This window comes from Betta splendens, chromosome 6 (assembly GCF_900634795.4).
Source record: "Betta splendens chromosome 6, fBetSpl5.4, whole genome shotgun sequence".
NCBI lineage: Eukaryota > Metazoa > Chordata > Actinopteri > Anabantiformes > Osphronemidae > Betta > Betta splendens.
In genome coordinates, this window is record NC_040886.2 from 14717445 (window position 1) to 14737136 (window position 19692).

The 19692-nt window shown below is 43.8% G+C and overlaps 4 protein-coding genes across 5 annotated transcripts; 2 read left to right on the forward strand and 2 right to left on the reverse strand.

The window, feature by feature from the left end:
- Positions 1–191: 191 nt before the first annotated feature.
- Positions 192–2636, forward strand: golt1bb (golgi transport 1Bb). The gene is made up of 5 exons (XM_029153304.3): positions 192–372; positions 945–1036; positions 1132–1310; positions 1398–1479; positions 2083–2636. The coding sequence occupies exons 1-5, from the start codon at positions 348–350 to the stop codon at positions 2119–2121; spliced, it is 417 nt and encodes a 138-aa protein (XP_029009137.1). The 5' UTR covers positions 192–347; the 3' UTR covers positions 2122–2636.
- A 554-nt stretch (positions 2637–3190) lies between these two features.
- On the forward strand, positions 3191–4388 carry LOC114857133 (spexin prohormone 1-like). Its single transcript, XM_029153305.3, has 6 exons — positions 3191–3350; positions 3583–3654; positions 3761–3806; positions 3892–3951; positions 4057–4143; positions 4233–4388. The coding sequence occupies exons 2-6, from the start codon at positions 3583–3585 to the stop codon at positions 4289–4291; spliced, it is 324 nt and encodes a 107-aa protein (XP_029009138.2). The 5' UTR covers positions 3191–3350; the 3' UTR covers positions 4292–4388.
- Positions 4389–4748: 360 nt separating this feature from the next.
- ldhbb (lactate dehydrogenase Bb) lies at positions 4749–8552 on the reverse strand. Of its 2 annotated transcripts, none has more exons than XM_055509490.1 (8): positions 8012–8552; positions 6583–6719; positions 6294–6411; positions 6026–6199; positions 5777–5950; positions 5579–5696; positions 5335–5458; positions 4749–5156 (listed from the first exon to the last, which is right to left on the reverse strand). In XM_055509490.1, exons 2-8 carry the CDS (start codon positions 6709–6711, stop codon positions 4989–4991), a joined length of 1005 nt encoding a protein of 334 aa, XP_055365465.1. In that variant the 5' UTR covers positions 6712–6719; positions 8012–8552; the 3' UTR covers positions 4749–4988. The 2 variants fall into 2 exon arrangements, with proteins under 2 accessions (XP_055365465.1, XP_029009135.1); XM_029153302.3 differs by lacking the exon at positions 8012–8552 and adding an exon at positions 7041–7233.
- A 154-nt stretch (positions 8553–8706) lies between these two features.
- On the reverse strand, positions 8707–12618 carry tmpob (thymopoietin b). Its single transcript, XM_029153300.3, has 6 exons — positions 12002–12618; positions 11768–11885; positions 11204–11359; positions 11000–11109; positions 10819–10919; positions 8707–10605 (listed from the first exon to the last, which is right to left on the reverse strand). Exons 1-6 carry the CDS (start codon positions 12233–12235, stop codon positions 10218–10220), a joined length of 1107 nt encoding a protein of 368 aa, XP_029009133.1. The 5' UTR covers positions 12236–12618; the 3' UTR covers positions 8707–10217.
- Between the last annotated feature and the right edge of the window lie 7074 nt (positions 12619–19692).

Consider the following 19692-nt stretch of genomic DNA (forward strand, 5'->3'; position numbering starts at 1 on the left):
TATTCTTACGTAAAGGTTAGTCAACTGATTACTAATTTTGCTGCTGACATTTTTAATACTAATACAACAGTTTAACCACCTTATTTATTATTTGCTGTGTAGGTCGTAGTTCTAACTATTAAAGTGTCAGGTAATTGCAGCGTGCTGTAGGAAACGAAATGGTAGTTGTCAGAAACTTCCGGTATAGACGATCTTTGCAGGGATGCGTGATGACGTGTCTCAGAAAGACGTGGCGTTCTGAACCGCTAGCTTCGCTTTCACCGCCTTTGCCGTAGCATCAACAGTTAGTGCTGACATCAAAAGCAGGCGGTTTATCCGATCTCATTCATTGTTCAGCTGCTGCCAACATGATTTCCCTCACGGATTCACAAAGTAAGAATCAGCCTGTGTTTTACCGTCGTTATCGGCCTTTTAGCTTTTCATGTGCAGCCGGTTTAGCTAAAGGCATGATGCTAGCAGCTCGACCACTGCTGGAAAAAAACGCACTGATGTCACGTAACAGCACGTCATTATTGGTTAAAAAAGAAATAAAACATTTAAATAAAATACAACCAGATTATCTATGTGGGGTATTTAGTCTTGTTAGTAATATGTTGTTATGAAGCTAATTTGATTGCATCCTGACTATCATTCATGCAAAAGTCATTTTAAACTTCAGGGCGTTGCACTTATTGATACATAGTTTTTCTCAGTGACCAGAAACAGTGTTAAATAAAATGTATATGTCCAGTGTTAAAAGATGCAGCCAGAAGCTTTACAGGGAATCTATTGGGAATTAAAAATATCACGTGATAGTCATTTACTGAATATTGCAGTTATTTTTGAATGGCCATTGTTAATTTGCATTGTACATTTACAGAGTTTATTTTGTGGTTAGCTCTCGTTTCATTCTTGTAATTGTTGTTGCTGTTACTTTCATTTTGTACCTGTTTGTTTTTTTACAGAAATCGGCATGGGCCTGACAGGCTTCGGTGTGTTTTTTCTTTTCTTTGGGATGATGCTGTTTTTTGACAAAGCCCTCCTTGCTATTGGAAATGTGAGTGGATGGGTGATATTGCCACATACTTATTTGTCTGATCTGAAGGTACACAGAATTGTAATTGTTTTTTTGTGTGTCTGCTTGTTTTGCAGATTCTGTTTGTTTCAGGTCTGTCGTTCGTTATCGGCCTGGAGCGAACATTAAGGTTTTTCTTCCAGAGACATAAAGTTAAAGCCACCAGCTTCTTCTTGGGAGGGGTATTCGTGGTTCTGATCGGCTGGCCGATCATTGGTGTGGTTCTGGAGATCTATGGTTTCTTCCTCTTATTCAGGTCAGTTGAAGCAGAAATAATTCCAGAATTATTTCTGGATTAAATTGAAGGCTTTTTTCTCATTCACTTGGCCTCTCATTTAAACAGGGGCTTCTTCCCGGTGGCAGTGGGTTTCATCCGGCGAGTACCTGTACTTGGCTCTTTGCTCAGTTTACCTGGGATCAGAACTGTAAGTATCAAGATAGCCAGTGGTATTTGAATGAATGGACTCTTGATTGAGGCTCAGAAAATAATTGTAGCCATAGTAAAAGTGTCCCCATCCAGTCAAAAAGAAGGGTGCACCTGAGAAAAGTGAATCACAAAATATCATTAGTACAATAAATAAAATAAATAAAGTTTTAATTTAGTATTAGTATTAAGTATTAATTTAAAGTTATTTTTTGCTCAAAAGGTTTTTAAAACTTGATTTTAGTCAGTCTGGAGCAAATTTCATGGCTCTACGGGCTGGTTTTCACCTTGCACTGATTCTATCGAAGCAGTCAGGTCAGTCAGATTTTCTCTGACTGTAGTCAAAACATTAACATTTAAAATAAATTTGATCTGCTCGGCTCATGTGTGCTCTGAGAATGTGGCCAAATGTAAATGATTTGTCATTGTCATTGGCGCCATCATTAACACAGCTGTTCACTGTCTAAGATCCTAAAGACGGTTTGTGTGTCAGTTCACGTCAACTTCCAAAGTTTATCTTTAATATGGCTGTTTTAAAACTATAAAACATCTTTTTTCTTGGGGTTTCTCTTAAATGAAATTCAATTCTTGTGTTTTTTTTCAGCTGGTCGACAAAATTGGGGAGAGCAACAATATGGTATAACTATAATTTGTCTTAGCTTCTAACTGTATAGTTGACTGTATATTTTGGTTATTGCCAACATTTTTCTGCACAAAAAGACAATTTCATCCATGGATGTTTGACTGACTTCAGAATGATTCCTCTATCAGATGAAAGTAGTTTTGTATCTGATTGCTACTGGACAATGTTTCCAAGAGTCTGGATGATGTCTCCCTTTTTGTGTCAATCCAGTCTGATATTTATGAACTGATAACTAGAGTCCACTGGATTAACCCAGCAGGGAGTCCGAAGCTTTTACAGTATCCGCTCCTTCAGATCCTGTGCCTGAATAGTAACTGAGAGCATTTGTGTTCCTCTATGAAGTGTTACTGGACTTTTGTACATTTAAAATAAACAACTTTGAGCTAAATGTTACCTGTGCAAAGAAACCTGAACTGTTAAGAAGAGGCTTTAAAAAGCTTGTGATGAAAACATTGTACTGTAACTTTTGTAAGTGCACATTTGAAATAAAATGTCTTTTATACTTTTGATCCCACCTTTTTGTCTGAAACATCAGTTTTGTTTTGACCCTGTACAAAATCAGAATTACTGATATCATTAATTTGTCCTTTCCACCAAAAGCATTTAAATTGCTCATTTACAACCAAAGTCTAGTTTTCTTCCACTGTATCAACACACAAGTGAAATAAAAAACTAACACTTACTACTTACTTACTTTTAACATGGAACAATTACAGATTAGGCCTGCTGTTATCAGGCTGGTTGGATAATCATGTTAAATGCAAAGGGATATAAATTGCTGTATTATGTATAAGTAAGTAAATTGAACACATTACCAAATTGAACACAAATAGACAAAAACAAGATGCAATAAACAATCAGATACCCACACTGGCCACAAAGAGATGACCCAGAAAAGTGCTGCATTCTGCGAGCAGCTGCTTTATTGCCTGTTGCAGGAGATTACAGTGATTGAACCCTAACCTGTGTGTGTTGTAGTTATTGATGTGTTGTCGTTGGTGAAATCTCAGCAGTGTCGTCATCATGGGGTGACCCTGTGAAAAGACTCCTGAGAGTCTTAGAACTCTAAATGAGCGGTGACAGCTTTAGCAGCACCTGTCATCTCGTCAGTAAAAACATCACGTGTGACGCAAATGAGATACTTCCTCACCTCATCACTCAGCCTTTATAATAAAGTCATCAGCTCTGATTGTTTAATGTAACAGCAGACAGAGGACACAGACCCAGGGGTAAGCCACTATTATAAATATTAATATCATTATCACATTGTTATAGTTCATTGATTCTGCAAATCAACAGTAATTAGTTTTTCAAATTGTCTTTGGTGAATTTCAAACACCACTATAACTTCTTAAAAATGATTCTAAACATGTTCACATGATTCCTCTAATTGTTAAATTGTGGCAACAGACTGCTTAATTGTTACCGATGGTCCTTGATATTTCATTTTCATCTCCACAGATGTCTACGATGTCTCTCACAGCCTCGTTGCTTGTGTTGACATTGCTTTCACAGAGCTGGAGCGCTCCGCAGGTCAGTGGTGGCTGTTTTTTCTTTTCCACATTTAACTGAATACTTTCCAGGAATGCTTAAAAACATCAGGATGGAGTTAACAGAATATTTTCCACCTACATTGCAGAGGATAAGCTGGACTCCCCAAGCGATCCTGTACCTGAAGGGTTCACGTAAGCGCACACTGAGATCAGCCGAGGGAAGGGTGTGGGTTTGAGCTGCGCTCTCAGACTAAGAGGAAACCTTGATCTTTTGCAGAAGGACACCGCTCAGTGTTGGAGCGCACCAGCAGAGAGGATGCTGCTGCCTCACATTCAGGTCAGGGGCACACGACGTAACATAAATGAAGACTATTAAAAAATTTCACCGGAAAATATTAATAAATGTTTATTAAGGTGTTATTTCCTGGGTCTATTTCTGCAGTGAGTCTGAACCAGGGCAGCGATGGACGGGGTCGGTCTCTGGCTTCATCCATCCTGCTGGAGCTGCTGCAGCTGGCTGTTGACGAAGGTAAAGCCTGAACGTCATCTTTCTCTGTCTAAACGTTATCTGAGCAGGCTTTCGATTTTTGAAAATTCTAATTAATTTTTTTCCCTCAGATGAAGGAAATCCAGATGATGACCCAGACGATCAAGAGCTGTATATTAACTATTTGTGAAGAAGTGAACTGTTGTCTTTGTATTTTTGTCACTTGCTGCTGTTATTTTATTGTAATTAACCGCCCAATGTAAAGTTGCCTCGTCTGTGAGGGATTTCCTTTTACGATCATATTAAAAAATACTAAAATACAGAAGGTGTGAGGCGTCATCGTCATGTCATTCACACCACTCGGTGGTTCGTCATCACACTGTCACTGTACTCGAGGCTCAGTGAGGGAGGCGGCCGTGGAGTTTGATGTGCATTGGCAGCTTGAACCAGACGTGACTGGGTCAGACGTCGGTCAGCAGCTCATCTGGGACCTGTTCTGTGCATAAGGATGCAATATCTTCATAGCAACATTCTTTTTGGAGTCACAGTTAAAAAAGGTGTCATTCACTCACACTGATTGAATGTGTCTGTGACCATTAAAACTGCCACTGCCAAGGTCAAGGCTTGAGCAGTGAACTCAACATGTGTTTGGGAACCAAAACAACTGCTTTATTTGACTTTAAAACAACATAAGCGTCAGACTTCAACCTCACAAACACAGCAGAGGATGTATTTGGTGTCCAGTGAGCAAAAGTGAACAAACTCTGACACTGACAGCTTAATCTTTGGGGTTTACACTCCCATACTTGTGAATCTAGAGAGGGCGGTGGCTGAAGGTGCAGTAGGTGGAGCTGTCTGCTCTGAGTGGAAGGTGCCGATATGACGCCTCAGACGTCCTGCAGGTCCTTCTGGATGTCCCACAGCGTGTCGGCACTGGCCTGCAGCTGGGCCACCTCCTCGTCCGTCAGGGTCATGTTGACCACGCTGGCCACCCCCCCGCTGTTCAGCACGCAGGGCAGACTCAGATACACCTCGCCACTGATCCCATACATGCCCTGTAGATCAGGAAACATGGACATTTGTTATATTATTAATAATAGTAATAATTGAACTTTAATTACTTTATAGATTCCTGTGCTATAATAAAGTAGTTTGCTCTGGAAAGGCAGCCTGACCTCTGGCCTGGCTTCACCCTGTGTCTGTGGACGTGTGTGTGGGTGTGAGCTTCTGTACCTTCACCATGGTGGACACAGGATGAATCCTGTTCAGGTTCCTCATGAGGCTCTCCGTGAGGTCCGCGACGCTCAGACCGATGGCCCAGTTGGTGTAACCCTTCAGTCTGATCACCTCGTAGGCACTGAGAGACACGAGGCACAAGTTCAAACATTAAAGTCTGGAGCTGTTAAGAATGATGTGAACAAACGTATAAAACACCACCGCGCTAAAAAACACAGATGTGATTGCTAAATAGAACAACCTGTCCACCACCATCTTGTGAGTCTCCTTCCAGTTCTCCTCGTCACAGTCGGTGCCGATGTTCGGGTTCAGCGTCTGCAGGTTGACTCCAGCTACGTTTGTTCCGCTCCACACAGGCACTGAAACACACGTCCCAACCGTCAGCCGCCCCGCGTGGGTGCCGGTGCCGGCGCCTGCTGAACAGCCACCAAGCCCTCACCGCTGGTGTCGCCGTGTTCTCCCAGGATCCACCCGTTGAAGCTGCTGGGGTGAATTCCCAGTTTATCGGCGATGAGGAAGCGGAAGCGCGCAGAGTCCAAGTTGGTGCCGCTCCCGATGACGCGGTGCTGAGGAAGGCCGCTCAGCTTCCAGGTGACGTAGGTCAGAACATCCACTGTGGAAGAGAGTTTTCAGCCACACAGGAAGAGTCCAGCAGACATGCAGGAATGATGTGGGCGTTGAGGAGGACCTGGGTTGGAAACAACGATGATGATGCAGTCGGGGCTGTATTTGACGACCTGGGGGATGATGTGCTTGAAGATGTTGACGTTCCTCTGGACCAGGTTCAGCCGACTCTCGCCCTCCTGCTGACGGACTCCAGCTGTGACCACAACGATGCGGGAGTTCGCTGTCACAGAGTAATCTGGGCGATACGAGAGAGAGCAGATGTGATGTGTACATTCTACTTTTAGGGTTCTAACTGGAACTAGGGTTCTTGATAAAGAACGCAGACTCGCCTTTGTCTGCAACTATTGTGGGAGTTTTGAGGAAGAGGCTGCCGTGCTGCAGGTCCATCATCTCTCCCTTCAGCTTGTCCTCGATCACGTCCACCAAGGCGAGCTCGTCAGCCAGCTCCTGCACACACACACACACACACACACAGTGTTTATGTAAGCAAAGTCACTGTCACTCAGCAGGGGCGCTGAGGCGATAACACCCAGGCCAGACAGCAGGTAATCTGGAGCCAGCCTGTTGAGGTCCAGGTATTACACCTCCAGGTAGCAGTAATGTACGCAGGGCTCGTACCCGGAGGAGGACGCTGACGGCGCAGGCCATGCCGACCTGGCCCACGCCCACCACCGTCACCTTGTTCCTGGGGGGCTCGGGGGGGCCGCTGCACAGCGGCGTGATGAGCTTCTGCAGGACGGACGTCATCTTGAAAGCTGAAGGCGACACAGGAAAGGTCAGACACGGAACACGCCGCTGGTTCGTGAGTAACAGGCGTTTGACAAACGCACAGCGGGGACGAGCAGCGCCGCAGCCACAAAGCAGGCCACATGCTCACGCCTCATGAATACTGCATTCATCCCGCTGCCACAAAGCGTTGTAGTGTGTGGAGGAATTCAATTATACGCCTGGAATTTATCTGAGCTGTGGTAATTATGAGACAAAGTGGAAATCTGCCAAAACGCCGACCAACACATCAGCCTCCACCGAGTTCACCTTGAAAAGACACAGCCCGACAGAGAAACAGAAATACTTGCATTGCTTGACGATACTCCGAGCTGCAAAGTATAAATACCACCATGTGATCAGCATCGCAGCGCGAGATGCCGGTGTGCTCCCTGCATCCACCACACCTCCCACAGTTACTGTTTGTGACAGCCAGACGGCCCAGGCAGGTATCCGGTCAGCTGCAGCTGTAGCTGTAGCAGAGCCCATGTGACTGGGGAGGACCTGCCTCCTCCCCCCTCCCTCCCTCCACCTTGCTCTACAAAAGGAGGGTGGAGGAAGGTGATCGGATGGCAGCTGCTCTGACTGACTGCAGACGGTTAAAGGAGTTACTGTAATCCCTTAACGTTGCCTCCACCTGCTGCACCGGAGCTGTGGATCAACATTAACCTCATCTCTCCCACTGTCTTGGAAAACGTTCATCGTTGTACAGCAGCATAATTATCTTTTTACAAGAGGCCTTTAGCGTAGTATAGTAAGTATAATCCCACTGTAAGTGCGTGGGTGAACTGCTCCTCCATTGACCCCCCAGTGACAGCGCGTTGCTGCACACGGAGTGTGAAAACGTGACCGGTTAACGAGGTGGCTTCAGCTGCAAGGTCACAGCACAGATAGTGTTCATCACCTTTAATTACATCAAATAAGCACAGTTCACGGTCACGTGATAAATCTGGGTAATAATCAGGTTATTGCTGTTAGAAAGACATCTAGGAAAAATGATGCGTGGGGACCTGGTGAATGTGAGAAAAGGTAACTCACCCTTGAACATAGTGCAAAGATACAAGCAATGGCAACCAGTATTCTTTCAATTGCTTATATAAGTTAATGTATAATGCAAATAAAGAAATAATTTGACAAATGATGTAACCAGCAAGTTCAGACTTTGTTGCCTGACACAAGAACAGCTCTACATTTTCCCCAAAAAGACAAGATAAACACAAATATAACTGCACAAAAGCAAACCCAGTCCAGGTCTAGCGGACTAGAAAACTTGGCCTTTCACCTTTTGAGGGTCCGGCTGCTTCAGGGGCAACTCCTCGTCGTTCCTCAGCGCCTGCGTCTCTGCTCGTCTTCTGCCAGTGCCGTCACGCTGCACCTACTGGATTTAATGGACTAAGCCTCTCCTGCAAAGTCTCCACTGTCATCACAGTCAGCTGCTACAGCAGCACATTTATGGGTCAACACACAAAGATAATGAGACATGGTTAAAAACCCAGAGAAATTATGAGGAATGGCAGAATTCCTGGTGTCCTCTTTTGAAAACACATGAATCTGTAACTGTAAAGCTCACACAGACTATACTGTCTAGCTCGCCTGCTTTCCTTTTTATTTCTCTACAGAACCAGAATCAGGCTCACTGTATACTTTTCCTTTTGAGCCAGGAGGGGGCGATATAATCTCTCTAAAACCACACACTGCAGTAAAACCAACAGGAAACGCAGCTGAACAGCTGTGACAGAGTAAACCAGCAACAAATCAGACAACATGGAAACCTCAGCAGCTACTTCCAACATTTAAGTAATGCAGGTAATATTGTTGTGCGTTAAAATGAGAGTGTAGACCAGGTGAGGTCACATTGTTAAAACTGAAACATTTGGACCTTTTCTTTAATTTTCTCTGGTAAAAATACATCACATCTGCTGTGGCAGTAGTAACGTTAAAATATTACAGTACTTAAACATGACGAAGAAACGTATATGGCAACCACAAAGTTTATTTTATGATACACTGGCTACATTATCATAAATAAACAGATGAAAAATCCTTACCCACATAACCCTTGTGATTTCTGTCAGTTGTGGGAGAGCTGCCTGATAATGAATCGCTTGTGTTAAGTCTGGTTTAAGTACAGTATATTTTGCATGTATTACATATTGCTTTTAAAATTTGAAATGTGCTATAAAAAGTCAAACACCACTTTAGAAAAATATCAAAATAGAAATAAAGTCACCCCAGAAACCTTTCCACTCCCCATCGTTGCTTCCAGTGAGTAAGTGATCACTCCCTGCAGTCAAACATCTTTAAGAGTAACTTAACTGTGTCAATTGTGGTAATTTGCGAAGATCAGAAAGACAGATTTGTCATCCCAGAAAATACCTGTCTGATGTGTAGATCAGGGCACATGCAGCCAGTGAAGCGGGCTATGTGGGTGCAGCCAGTCCTGTGTATAGGACTGAAGGATTGAAGTTCTAAAACACAACAAAATAAAAGGAAAGCACAAGAGCACTAAAAGCATGTAAACGCAGATGGGCACACTGGCAGTGGTGGAAAATCAATAATCCATGATTCAATGCAATCATTTCAGCCTCCTCAGGGATGATTCTCAAATTAATGGCAAAAAAAAATCCTAAAAAAAAAAAGCTGCTGATGAGGACATTGATACAAAATATAAATGTACAGAGAATTTTGTACAAAAAAAAAGAAAAAAAAAAAAAGATGATCATTATCGAGAATGACCAGATTTGTGTTAGCCATAATCATACGTTTTAAATCATAGATTTTCAATTCTGACGATTCAAAAAACCATCAAAACAAAAAAATATAAAGAATTTAAAAAAAAAAAGGTTTTATTTACTTGGGCTGAGTTTCATCATGCAGTGATGTAACCAGACTACACCAGTGTCCCCTCCCAGCACAGACCACATTAAAAACTTTGAACTGAATTGACCTGAGCACAATAAAAATAATGACTCTACCTAACTCTAGAGCTACAAATTTTGAATTTGATACAGAAACACGTAGAACTTCTGGCATTTGTCCTAGCTGCTTTGTGCTTGAAAATGGGAGGGCACTAAGTGCTAACAGTGTCCAGGCACTTCACCAGAACACCTGGCACAGAGTGTTAGAAACTACAGTATGGCCTTCAAAAACTATAACCATGCATGGATAAACTGGCCTCTCCATTCTGCACTTGTTACTACAGACAAGGGTTAATACACACAGACACAAACAATTCACAGATTAAAATCAGTCCCTTCTGACAGCCACAAAACACGGTTATCCAGAAGCTACTGTTTGAGTTACATCTCCCTGCATGGTGGGAGAAAAGCTGGAGTCCAAAAAAGAGAATGTTTATTGTTCCAATTAAATCTGTCCTTTGTCCAACCATGTAGGAATAAAAAGGTGAGCCAAGTTTGTCGCTTGAGGTGTGCTGGGGTGTGCTGTGGCAGGGAGGTGGGATGGATACGGTGAGTGAGGCCTGAGGTTCTTTACTTGCCGGCGCTCTTCGGGGCACTGCCGCTGCCGCTTCCGATGCCGAGATAGGTGCCTGCGCTGTCCACCACGCTCTGGAGTGGGACGACAACGTTGTCCAGGTAGCCTTTGAGACTGTTGATCTGGTCGGCATCCAGGTTCTGGTAGGCATAGTAGAGAGCACCAACCACCGCAACAAGAAGCAGGAGCTTCAACAACAAGGACAGGAAGCTTCGTCGAACTGGTGCTTTGCTTGAGGGGGTGCTGCCCGGTCGGGAGAAGGACTCTGAGTAAGAGCGGCTCTCGGTGTGGATGGTGCGCTGTACAAGAGACTCGTCCAGCCAGTACTCATTCGGTTTCACGGGTCTGCCAGCTGCTCCTCGGATTGGACGCCTACAGGTTGCACTATTCAGAAACAATAATAAAAAAAGTCTAAATTTGAGAATAACATAACGAAACGTAACAACGAAAAAATATTTATTTGCAGCTGTTTAAAATTTTTTCTGAATCAAAATTCTGAAACATTTCATAGACACGATTGAATCATCTCAACACACTGACAAATTTACAATAATAATAATAATAATAATAATATCAATAATAACAATAATAGGCTACCTGATGCCTGTTGGTGTGTTTATTTCATTGGCAAGAATATCTTCAACAACACTCTCAGGGGCCTTCTTTGGGGTCTCTTCGGTGACAATTTCTTCCACCATCTGTCGGTGTAATATGAAACATTTTAGTACACTAACAAAAGTGGAATATTCAAGCTTGGGAATGTTAACATATACCTCACCTTGGTCTGGCGTCTGCTGCTTGTTCTTACAGTAACAGGAGCTTTCCCTCTGCTCCTCACAGGCTTCTCCACCACAGGAATTGGTTCTGGTTCAGGTTCAACAATCTCCTCTAGAACAATCACAAGAAATCACAGCAACTGTTATGATAGTAATTAAATCACATTGTTTTTTCTTTCCATAAGTAATGTTTGGTTACAGCTCACCATCTTCCTTGTCACTGTACTGGTCAGAGTTTGTGTTGCCATTCTGGTTACTTTCTGTCTTCGGTAGTGCCGTGACGTTTGTTGGGGCTTCTGGTTCAATTGGAGGCTGGTCTAAAAGCTTCTGTAGCTTTTTCTCATACAATTTACGGGTAGAGGCTGAATACAGAGCCCAAAACGGAAACATGCTGGTAAGTCCTCCAATTTTGTTAAGATACATAACCACATGACTTTCATACTGCTTCACTGAGCACACTGTTCAGGAATACTTGACATTGTATAACAATAACTCCATTTTCATTTAAGCATAACCTGGGCCTTGCATTAGGATATGGGCCAATAGACTTTAATATATTCTAAGGATCTTTTTCAAACCTTGAACAGAAAGTAAACTTGTTTTTAAAAAGTTAATTATATTATTAGTTTAATGTGTTATTATAATACTTTTAATACACAGTTTTATGACAATTCAATATATACAATTTATTTTGCATCTCGCAATAACTTTATATAACGGACCATAATGCGCCTTTCCTTGTGAGAAAGCACCCATTTACGGGGACTCACCAACAATGGGTCCTGAATCTACGCCGTGCTTCGCCAGCTGTTGTTTCAAATCTTCATCCGTGAGCTCTGTCACATCCACTTCTTCCGCGCGCGGCTTGTCCGTCTTTTTGGTGGCTTTCTGCACAAACATTTGTTTTAAACCGCGCGAGTTTTAATCCACACTTGTTTTCAATCCATACAGACACACGACAATGCATCCCACAATGACCTATAATTTTTTTTAAATAAACCTACTCTTCCAGATCGACTTTTGTTGGAGACCACGGGCGCGGGCAGCTCCTCGTCGCTGGAGAAGGTGTCAGCAGGTGGACTCTTCTTGTTCTTCAGCGTGGTCAGGTGCTTCAGATACAGCTGCACATACACTTCTTTTTTATGCTCTCCGCTCGGAAGTGGCACATTGTTCGCCGTGAGCTCACTCTTTAGCTTGTCTTTCGTCAAAATCGACGGATCTTCGAGGAATTCTGCCATACCGAACTTCACTTTTTCAACCGCACCTAGACTTGGGTTTTGTGTAGCTCCAGCGAACAGAAGTCGGTAGTTACACGCAGCAACACCGGGAACGTGACCAAACAGCGCTGTTGTCAAACACGACTGGCGCCTACCCGCTGCTAACGTTAACGTAGCTAGCGGGACAGAAGCGGTTTACAAAAATAAACGCCCAATTACGCTTGTTAGCCGAACTGTTAACACGCCTAAAGGTATCTCGAATTTTTTGCAACCAGATCCAAGCGAGTGCTACAAAAAAAATCAATGCAAACAATTAAAAACAGCGAGGTGGGATATAACTGAACTAGCTTAGCTTCAAACCGGTCCGCTTGCTTCTGTCTCTCCGCGGTCAGAAGAGGCCTACAAAGAAGCTGCGCTGCTATTGGTCGACAAAGCCAAGTGCGCCGGGCTCTGATTGGCTGGCTATGAATGGAAGGGTGGCAGGCCGCCGCCGCCACAAAGGAAGCGCGCAGGCCGAGTGTTTCAGACACCAGCCCTACGCAAATCCTGCCCACGATCTCAAACCATTGTTTGACTTCCCAGGCGATACTGACATTAATATGTTAAATATGAATGAAACCAGCCTAAACCATCAACCCGAGATGCGTTATATCATAATGGAACGGCGGCAAATATCCTCTATTCCAAATAGGTTGCTGCGCTCTCCATTTCTGTAACATGCATTTGATCAAATCCTGACGGTTAATACCGGTAAACATTACAGTCATGGTACAATTAGTTTCATACGGGACCATGGAAAAAGACTACAGAACCTGAGATGATTACCTGAACCAACAAGAAGTAGTGTATGAGAATAACCCAAGGTCTGTACTGAGGGTTGGTCACAGGCAAAAGATTAAAAGATTAAGTTTTGCTTAAGGGAATATTGATGAAAATTTTTTCTCTAATTTATACACTGAGCAATTACATATGCTAGATAGGAAAAACGCCCATGCTGATGCAAGACCAAGACATCTAAACTCCGTCATGTACTATCTGGCTAGATAATCAATTAAATATGTTACTATGATTATTATTAACGCCAACAACAGATTCTTTGCCACCTTTTAAATATTTTTTATAGTTTCTTTTTATTAGGTGCAATAAACTGAGTTGAAACACTCAGTAATCCAAAGTTTTCTTTGCACAGGTCTGAGTACAGGTCTGAGTACTGAAATGTGTACTACTGAGTAGTACATATTTCAGCTGCCATCTCTTAGTGTAATTACATAGATTCTTTAAATATGACGTTTGACACTAACTGTAAATCACCGCCTGAGAATATGCTGTCGGTCGCGGGTCTGTGGTTGTGTAACCACCACGTTGTTGTAACTGTGTAGTATGTGTCCCAACCCCCTTGCTCTGGTGGGAACAGTGGTTTGAGGTGACACACGGGCCCCCACCTGTCCTCCAGTCCAGCTTCTCTAGGGGTTTATGAGTTAAAACGGTCAGTAATCCAAAGTTGCTTGTTTTTTTTTGTTTTGTTTTTTTGCAAACGTCTAAGAGTTCTTTGCATATTTCAGCTGCCATTCCTCAACAGTGTAATTACAGGAATTCTTTCACTTTGATGTTTGACGTTTAATGTTGAGACCTGATTTTAGTCTCTTACACCTTTGAACGTAACCCTGAATGTAAAACTACTCAACAGAAGAACAACATATAAACTGACCGGAGTCATATTCTTATCATGGTAATAAAGTCAATTCAGCAGATTCATAGATTCAGTTAAAAGATAGAACAGTCTAGTAATGGAGGAGAAGCATGGTTAAGGAGGGCCTGCCTCGTGTTGCCCTTGGGTGTTTAGTTTCACTATTTCACTCACTATGTCTGCTTGTATTACATAATGTAGGAACAAAAGCCCATTTAGATTCATCCTGCTCCTGCAACAGAAGAGGGCAGTATTAGCCATACTATTAGTACTGCGAGTCTTTAAACACCACGGGGACACCTGGTTTATCCAGAATATATACTGTTGCAACACAAAACAAAACTGTTGAACAGTCTTTGTCTCAACGAGTCCTGTAGTAGATGGTTTGGCCACAACTGCTTACCTGCAATGAAGCATGAACAGGTGTGGACGAACCCCTATGCAGGAGAACCGGTGCTGTTTAACGAGCAATGGGCGGAGAACAAATCACAATTCATGTCTTTCTGTTTCAAGGAAGTTGTTTGAAGTTAACTTGGGAATATAATCATTCATTTAATAATCTCATTAAAATGACATAAATCTTCAGTCATCACCGTATTTACACACACACACTGTAAACCAGCGTCTGACCACATGTTGTCGGTCTTGGGTCTGTGGTCGTGCTGTTCTGCCTGTGTAGTCTGGGTCCCACCAGCGTTGCTGCTGTGGGGACAGTGGTTTGAGGCGGCACCGTGTGGCTCCCACCTGTCCTCCAGTCCAGCTTCTCTAGGGTTTTCTGGGATGCTGCTGCAGAAACCAAGCAACTGATCCTCGCCTCAGCTCCAAACCACACTAAAATACAGCACTTCAACTATAGTTCAGCTTTTCCACAGTGGATTTGCCAATAGAGTGCTAGCATAAAAAATGTCGAGCCCTTGAGAAACACCTCTTAAGCTTTCTTTGTATGTAATTTATACAGAAAATAAAGCTCAGGCCAAGAATCATAGCGAGTGCCTCTTTAAGCATAACAGTCATGGCCTCTGAAAAATGATCAAAGTCCACCCTTTAATCGTCAACATACGTACGTTCAGAATGAGTTCATTTTAAATGGAATCCCCCACGTGATGCTGACCAGTCAGGAGAACTGATATTTCTGCACAGATGATGGTAAATACATTTAGAGAGCGAATGAAACAACTGGCACTTTTTGATGGGAATATAAAAGGTATGTGTGCAGAAATAACAAGCTTTTAAACTTCACGCATTAATTAAATGATCCATGGTGATTATGTGGTATTAAAAAGTGGGACATTTCAAATTAACACAAAGTCAAACATCTGTGTTCTAAAAGTGGATTTCGGATCCGTTAGAAAAATGTTCAGCATAGAGTTTATCTTGGATTTTCTGCATTTCTAAATCCAAACTAAGCCAACCACAGAAGTAGCTTAGGAAAAGTCAACTTTACCACCCAGAGAAAGTCTGATTCAATTCTATTGACACAACTAAACACATACTTGTTCAATTACTTAAGGTTAACACGTTTCAATGTGATCGCAGAACTTATTGACGCCCCGTTGTCGGCTGTATATTTAGCTCCTTTACGAAAATCCCACATTATTTTGCAGCACCGTGCAAAATTGCTCACGACAATCTGACATCCTCACAGGTTTAAAGCCAAAGTGATCAAGATGAACAGGCAGCAGCGTAGGATGGAGGCTGTTTCACAGGACGTGAGATTTGTGTGTGCTGGCCTAGGAACAGTATCGAGTAGTGCTCACACAGTATATTTTCATCTGTTGACAATCTAAACTCCACTTAAAGGACACACACATGAGCTGTAGACATTTCTGTCAGGAGGAAAAATGAGACGGCCTGTCTGGCCCCTGCTGAAGCCTGTTTGGCCTCCATCATAAGTGCTCCTCCATATATTTGCATTACTATTATGATTTGGGCTTTTCCCGTTTTATTTGGCCGTTGCACAGTGAAACACACTTGCTCATGTCCTTGCTGAACTTAAGGCAAACATTACCGTGAGTGAACGTCCGTGCAGTGAATGGAGGATTTCTATTGAGTCCACGCGGAGGCTCCCATGGGATCTAATGCTGGATCATTTGGGGGGAAACCTAATGCTGGTTATCCATCTCTTCAAAATGTAATGCATTGACAGAAACGGATCAAGACAAATTTGATCTGTGAAGCTGCTGAAAGTGCCTCTTCTTCGGTTCCTTATGAACTTACTAAATAGCTAATAATCAATAATGTTGCTCAATTCGTGCTTTATATCTTTATAATCTTTAGGTCCAATCATTATCTCTACTCCCGGCTAAGCGCCTCCATCCTGTTGTCCAACATTATGGTGATTTAAATGTTGTTTACAGGTTCTGCTGCCCCCAAGTGGCCACAGGAAACCTGTTTATTCGTGTGTTGCAGACCTGTGCGCCAAACACAATTAGCAGCCGCTGCCCAACCAGGAACGAACAGACTGTCCCTGAACGCAGGCGCCGCTCCCCAACAACTGGAAGTTCAGGAAGTCATTAAAGCCCGATATTTGAACGCGAGGAATGTGTTTGAGTCAACGTAAGCAGTGAAGTGAACAGTTCCTGGCTAAGACGCCGCTGCCTCTGTCCAGGTGACTCCACCACAGGTTTGACTCGACCCAGGGTTCATCACCCGTGGGGCCACGTCGAGTTCACGGGCCTGGACGCGCTGGAGCCACATGACCCGGTGGCTCGCGGCTGAATGGAGGACAACCTCACGCGGTCACTGCCAGGTTCTCGAGTTAGCAGGAAAGAAAGATTTCCGTGCTTAGCTTGGCGGACGAGTCCAACGGAGCGACCTGGCCTGTGTTTTTCCCACTGAACACTGGTCGTGGACCAGTACAGGGTGCGACACCAGCGTGGCCCTCGGCTGCTTCCTCTCCTCCCCGACACCCGGTCTCGAATCCCCACGGCCCCTGAGGCGACAAGTCACCAGTCTGCAGCGCTAACAGTAATCGTGATGAATGAATGAACAGCACATAGCAAACACAGGTTTAGGCTCCAGATAAGAGAATGTGCCAGCAGCTCAGTACCTTCAGCATTTTATTGCAATCATTGGCAGCGCTCAACCTCAATTTTCAATTATGAACCGAAAAAGGCAGTGACTTTTATCAGAGCTGACAACAAGAGACCTCTTCGGGGACCTTTGTGTGAGGCGCTTCCATAGACTGACACGGCTGTGTTTGTAATTTCCTCACTGGCCGATCTGGAGGCTTTCTGGTGTCAAGTTAATTTAAGTAATAGCTCTCAGCTCTGTCTCCGCTGCCGCCAGGACACCTTCCCAAGAACCTGGTAATTCAGCGGATATCTTATTTATTCAATCTTGAAAACTGAAACTTTCGGGCCTCACACTGTCTCGCTGACTGAATGAACCGCTCTTTAGCTGGACCTACATCAGAACCAGCGGGCTATGAGGTGCACCATGTGGAAAAAGCACTTGTCGTCATGTTTACTGTCCTTCCAGGAGGTAGTCTTGACGCTCCGGCTCTTGTAGCAGCTCATAGTTTTGGGTAGTAAAACACCAGGGGCCTATCGATGCTCTGAAGCCTCTCAGCGTGGCTCATCCGTGCCAGCGGTGGAGGACAAATGTGCCAAAGTCTGCTGGGTTTGGCTCCTTCCTCCCCCCCTGGCTTCCAACACTGATGTATCCAGCTGAGGTACAAAAATTTGACACCTCTTAAGCAGCTGGACCCTTTAGCGTGACAACCACTGCTTTGTTTTATATTCCTGCCTATTTTGAACGCAATAAAAAATTATAGTCAGCAACATCTAAACTGTGTTTTTATCCACTTTGGACTTTTGCCCCTCCCCACCCCGCTCAATCTCTGTTATCCCTCCCTTTCCTATGTGGGATTTAACATACACTTTGTGGTAACCTTGCTAAGTTATCATTTTTTTCTACGCTCTCTCACACTGAATAAAGGCTTGTTTCTCTGCTGCGTGCTTGTTAAGACTTCAAGGACAGCTCTCTCCATCTGGCATTAAGTAATTCTGGTGCCAGTGTCGGGTTAACTGACACTCCTGCACTTAAACTAATGGCAGCAAACAGTCATCTCCCATGAGGTGCTCACCTTGGAGCGAAAAAAAAAATCCCCCAGCTCCCTCATCCCCAATCATAGCCGCGCTCTCGCCACCCACCGAAAAAGAGCCGTGGGCATGAAAAGGGGGATTGTTTCGCTATTCAAGCACATACAAGGGCAAATGAAAACATGTAATACGCATGTCCTGCCTTGAATTCGCCCTCCTCCTGAATCCAGCGAGGTGTCGAGAAGTGTGAAGCGTGGAACAGCGTGCAAACAGCGAAAACGCAGAGTCAGCAAATTGTCACCTTCATTAGGAAGGAAACATTCTGAAGCAAATAAAACAGAAACAAGCAAGTGTTAAACACTCAGAGGCTTGAAATAACACCCAGATGTAAACCAGAACATAGAAACCAGATATTTGGATGCCTCCCGTTCTTAGTTCACTTTAAATTGCCTCATGTTTAAGGTGGTTGGGCCAATTCACTATACAGACATGTTTTAATGTGAAGTGAAAATAATCCACTGCCACTGAAAATGAATTTAGCAGTTTCCCGACCCAACAGTCACTTTCTGCCTTAAAGTAGTAAAATTTAATTTATACCCAGGTAAGAACATTTGGTGACTTTGCAAGAGTCTTCATGTGAGGAATGCATTAAATACACAGGAAAGTCTTGCACTCAATTTCCCAGGACATATTTTAGTATTTTCGCACATTTTGACTGGCTGTCATTCAGAGATAAGCCGTAACATAAACATCTTGTACAGGTGGGTCCAGGGCATAGACAAGACCCTCTCAGACTGCAGGAGTGCAGCATCACCACCCGTCCTCCTCTGAATCCCCTTCTCAATGGAAATCAAAACAGCTTTTTAAGAATGAAGAGATTTCTCAGTTTGTTGCTAAATTTAGGCCGGGGCGGTGGGAGGCGGCAGCTTCCAGAGCCACGTTCAACAAAGATGAGCCCCAGGTTCCAGGCGGGTGGTGACGGCCGGTGGTCCGCCTTTCTCTTATGCACCGGCTCTTAAGTAAACACTGCAATCCTGCGGTCAGCTGAGACATGGCAGTGAGCGAAAGGACTCACTGTGCAGTCGCACACAGCCACGGTGTGTTGTCTCCTCCGGCCCACTCGATCGCGGCCCTCCCCGGCACAGAGGCCTGGGCAGGGGTCGAGGGCCCGCCACGCTCCTTGATGTGTGATGCCAGAAGCCTACTGGGAACTCCTGGTGGGGGCAGTGTTGGACCCCACTGACCCACCGAGGCTAAATTGAGGTTAAATTAGGTTCATTTATTACACGATAAATCATAATATTCCTGAATCTGTAATCTGAAACTGTTTCAGTCAACTTAAATATAGGACATATATAGTTTATTTGGAGAAAACAACTGAAGCATAATTTTCGATTAGGTGCAATTAAAGCAACTGGGACATTTGAACAATCCTAAGTTCATAGTTCTTGTTCTGAGATGAGGTCAAACTGTGAGGAACAAATCCCAGAGACTTCAGATTGAGGCAGGACATATCTGAAATTGGAATGTTTTTAATCACAAGACCGCTTTTTTTTTTCCAGGATAATACTTCATTAATCATCAGCATCACCTCCAATAGAGGGCCAGATCAATCAGCGCCGTGTCCTCGGGGGCCGTCGGTATTCCTGACAACAGATAAGCCTTTATCCATTGAGCTCCGCTCCTGCATTGCTCCCCTCCACACAAAGACCCTGGTTCGGGGGAGTCTCGGCGGCTACCTGTACGGA